Source organism: Dinoponera quadriceps, unplaced genomic scaffold, assembly GCF_001313825.1.
Source record: "Dinoponera quadriceps isolate SergipeBrazil2010 unplaced genomic scaffold, ASM131382v1 scaffold11198, whole genome shotgun sequence".
Classification (NCBI taxonomy): domain Eukaryota; kingdom Metazoa; phylum Arthropoda; class Insecta; order Hymenoptera; family Formicidae; genus Dinoponera; species Dinoponera quadriceps.
The window spans coordinates 1-4,110 of NW_014568245.1; the positions used below are offsets into that span (position 1 = coordinate 1).

Genomic DNA, 4,110 nt, shown 5'->3' on the forward strand with positions numbered 1-4,110 from the left:
CATTTCTGAGTATCCTTGAGAATGTAAGAAATATAATATATTAGGGGGACCGGAAAGTAATGTCGTTTCTGCGCATGTCGATATTTGATTTGATTGATTTTTACCGCTCCGGCATTGAAAATTTGTATACTAGATGGCAAAAGGTTGTTGATAACGAAGGTGAATATATTGTTGATTAGAAATAAAAACTTGTTAAAAATGTAGTCGTGTGAATTTAACTTAAGAAAGCGACATTACTTTCCGGTCCCCCTAATACTATGAAAAATATTGTAAGGATGTTCTTGGTATATTACATATATCTACAATATTCAGTATGAGAATAGTATAAACGAATGATATGTGCTGCCCTGGGTAATCTTTTTTTATGAAAAGAATTTAAAGTTTGTCTATGAGATTATTTAAAACTTCTTTAGATTACTTCTTCGCTTAGATATGGTATATAACATAGTAATAAAAATACCTTCAATTATTAGTTTGTATTAAAATACTAAAATGACATCATATATCTTAGTCATAAATAAGTTATCTGTTGAAAAGAGCATATAAAATATATGCTATACGCAATAAAAAAAATATTTTCACCAATATAACACACACACACACACACACACACACACACACACACATATGTATGTATATATATATATATTTTTTTTTTACTTTTTATACTAAAATAAGAAAATTCTTTTAAGAATTTACCACAAACAATATATGTGAACAATTTAAATGCAATATATGACAACAGTCACGGCTAATATCATACACTAGATAGTACATAATATTTCGAAAATTGTATCTAAAATACAACATTTCTATTGGAGGAACTAACGGAAATAATACGGAAACAGCTGATTCAAAGATAAGCATAGTCTTAAGTATGTCTTCGTCAAGTCAATCTTAAATCTAATAAGATTTATTTAAGTAAAATCTACTTCACGAAGATCGTCTTATTTCACGATTATGAAATCTACTAATCTTAAGATGCATTGTCTAAGTCTGTATTGAATAAGACTGACTTGATCAAGATCGTCTTAAGTATTCAACCTTCACACTCGATTGTGAATACGGGCCTATATTAATAAAATGTATGTGTAAACATATGTTTCATGTCTTTACATGTACCGTGTCACACGAAGTATGAAAATGTTTCGTTGTTGAGAAGAACTCATAATTATTTTACCTAGAATATTAAAAATGATAATAACATGATAATTACATTTTGTTTTTAATTGTATAATATTTGTATAATATACAAAATTGATCTTGCTCAAACGTTTCTTTACCTCCATTTTGTCTGAAAATATTATATTTTAACAAACTCATATGTTAACGATTGTTTCTTTTTTTGTTTTAGCGACTTTCGTCACCGAGCCGTGTATTAACACGTTAACTGCCATGCGCATTTCGGAAGAAATCTCCGTCAGGCCACGCGCGCTGTTTAAAAGTGCGCTAGTATTGTGGTATAGCAATGCCAAGCGCACTTCTAAGATTGAAACTCGATGCAGGGCCAAATGCTTATAGACATTCATTCAACACGTATAGCGCCAAGTCTGTTTTGTCTTGCTTATCGTTTGGCCCGCTAGATAAGATTTCGTGGAAATCGGCTTGCGGCCGAGGATCTGTTTATGTTACGATAAATCAATATAAACATTTTAGAAATGTTTTACGCTTATACTCATTCAGTTCTCTGCGGTTCTTGGTCCAGTGCAGACAAAAATCTTTCTTTAGCCATGAATGTGAGAATGTCAGTCGAAGAGTGTGAAAGCGATAGTAATGAAATTATTTTTGCTACAAAATGGCGTAGAGTGGTTGCTTTTTCGTCATCAGAGGAAGAGGAGGAGAAATATTTAAGTACATTAAAGATACGATCCCGAAATTACTTAAAATTTATTAAAACTATGTAGTTTTTTTAGTTTTATATCGTATTTTACTTCACCGGTGATTAACGCGGCCCGAACGGAAAGTTCAGCATCAGTCACTGGTGACTGACGTGACAGTTAATGTGTTAACGATTGAAACTTAAGTTATACTCTATAAGTTATACTCTGTTTTTCTAACATATTCAAATAAAATATAAATTCATCTATTTATTCATTACATTTTCAGGATAATGTTAGTTATTATAAAAATTATAAAGTACATGCCTAATTTTTATTTCTTTTTCTATATTTATTTTATACGAAATGAGTAAATATTTGTAAATATTCTTGCAAGTTCTTCATCCGCCTCAATCCAATTATCCTACAGACAGTTTAGAAATCTGATTAGTGTAGGGAACATTTTCCCTAGTACATTGATAGCATTGCGATTGATTCGATTGGAAATTCGTTGCTACTCGTTAACACTACAGTTTAATCACATACAGTTGCGACAGGGCTAGGAAATTTGAGGTTCAATTTTCTTCTGCGCATACGTTGATTGTATAACCAAGAGTATGACGGACTGTTATATAGCATGGATGTAGGAATCCCACACTATATAATAGACCGCGCAGCTAATGCTTTGCTTTGAGGACAACATCTCTGTGGTGGGGGAAAGAGCTTGGCATTCTTGTCTCTTTTTAGCATATATGGAATTGGCTGCCGCGACGTCGTATATATAGATGTAGGAGAGGTCCCATGGGGTACGAGTGGGGAGTCGGAGGAGAATGCGGCTCTCCGGCGTTATGCAGAAGACAGCGTGTGTGCTACTACGTGGTCACGCGTACATGTGTAGTGATTACGGCTTAACTCTTATTTTATTAGTGGACTAAATGTTTATTAATAATGGTTGCCTACTGTATAATTTGTAAGTTGTCAAAAGGTGTAAGGAAAGAGGTGTCATTTCATAGGTAATTAATTTGATGGATCTTAAAATATTTTAAGTTTTAGGTTAGATTTAAAAATAAATGTAAACATTTGACACAGTTTTAATTAAAAATAAAATTGTATAGTTTTCCAGCTGATGAAGAGCGTAAAAAACGTTGGTTTGCAATATTTAAATGCAATCAAGTTGCCAAAACAAGTAAAGTGTGTAGTTTGCATTTTAAGAAATCAGATTTTGTATATAAAGTAATCGAAAGCAAAGTTATCAAAACTTTAGCTGCTGAAGCAGTACCTTTTATTGAAAGTTCAGATATTAATAATTCTTGGTAAATATACACGAGATGGTGATGTTTTCATTTATTTATTATAAAAAAATTATTGTATATTTCTTGCAGTGCACAACATGATTGTGAAAATGAACAGATAACTGCTACATCAGAAGCTGAAAAAACGGGCAATATTGACACAAATTCACTGCCTCAACCAAATCACGAAGACAGTGAATCAAAAAGCAACAAAAGGTATAAAATATAAGTAACCATGCAGTAAAACTTGATTAAACAAAAATAAAAATGTCGCATACTCATTTTTGTTTAAGTAACCGTTTTTAATTGACATATTGCTTTTTATTAGATTGGATAATCATGATGATGAACAAATCGAGTCACACGAACAGATGTCAACTTCATTAATGGAAATTATAAGCGATACGGATACAGAAAATAGTGATGAAAGTAATTTATGTTCTCCAGTATACAATTGTGAAAGTAATAATGAAAAAAAGGAATTAAGGTAACTAGCAATCTACTTGATATATGCATTGATAATGAAGAAATGTTGCGCATTTGTTTAGTTCTGTGTGTACGTATTTAACTCTCTACTTATATATTTGCAGAACAAATGAGTCGCTAGCCCCTATTTCCAGTTACAAGCGTCCCAAAAAGATACGTTACATCGGTGACCTTCGCCCAGAAGATTTCACGTTAGAAGATGCTTACAAAGCTGTGAGACATTTTTATGAGTCAAATAGAAAGAAATTAAAAGCAAATTATCAAACTATTAGTCGGTTGAATTCTAAAATAACAAATTTATTTGATTGAAACATTTACAAGATATTGGGCTCATAACAAAAGAAGGTTTTGACGCTTTGAACGTAAGTGTAAATGTCTAAGAAAATTCGAGTAATATTTTCAATTAATTTGTATATTATTTAACCGTTTGAGTGCCAAGCGGCGCGATCGCGCTTCTGTTTTCTTTTGAAAACTGCAACGCTCTGGGCTGCGAAGCCCATAATCACAGCAGGCTC

At 32.2% G+C, this 4,110-nt stretch overlaps 1 protein-coding gene across 2 annotated transcripts; it reads left to right on the forward strand.

Annotated features, from left to right (window-relative positions):
* Positions 1-619: 619 nt before the first annotated feature.
* LOC106751552 lies at positions 620-4,104 on the forward strand. Of its 2 annotated transcripts, XM_014632453.1 has the most exons (5): positions 620-2,830; positions 2,933-3,130; positions 3,200-3,325; positions 3,438-3,596; positions 3,700-4,104. In XM_014632453.1, exons 1-5 carry the CDS (start codon positions 2,766-2,768, stop codon positions 3,902-3,904), a joined length of 753 nt encoding a protein of 250 aa, XP_014487939.1. In that variant the 5' UTR covers positions 620-2,765; the 3' UTR covers positions 3,905-4,104. The 2 variants fall into 2 exon arrangements, with proteins under 2 accessions (XP_014487939.1, XP_014487940.1); XM_014632454.1 differs by lacking the exon at positions 2,933-3,130 and having other exon boundaries at positions 627-2,830.
* Positions 4,105-4,110: the final 6 nt, after the last annotated feature.

What these genes read in the sequence shown, in the direction of transcription:
- LOC106751552 (XM_014632453.1), top strand. Translation starts at nt 2,766, where the DNA reads ATGGTTGCCTACTGTATAATTTGTAAGTTGTCAAAAGGTGTAAGGAAA. An exon ending in AAAGAGGTGTCATTTCATAG is followed by an intron (nt 2,831 to 2,932) that starts GTAATTAATTTG and finishes AAAATTGTATAG; the next exon opens with TTTTCCAGCTGATGAAGAGC. An exon ending in GAATCAAAAAGCAACAAAAG is followed by an intron (nt 3,326 to 3,437) that starts GTATAAAATATA and finishes GCTTTTTATTAG; the next exon opens with ATTGGATAATCATGATGATG.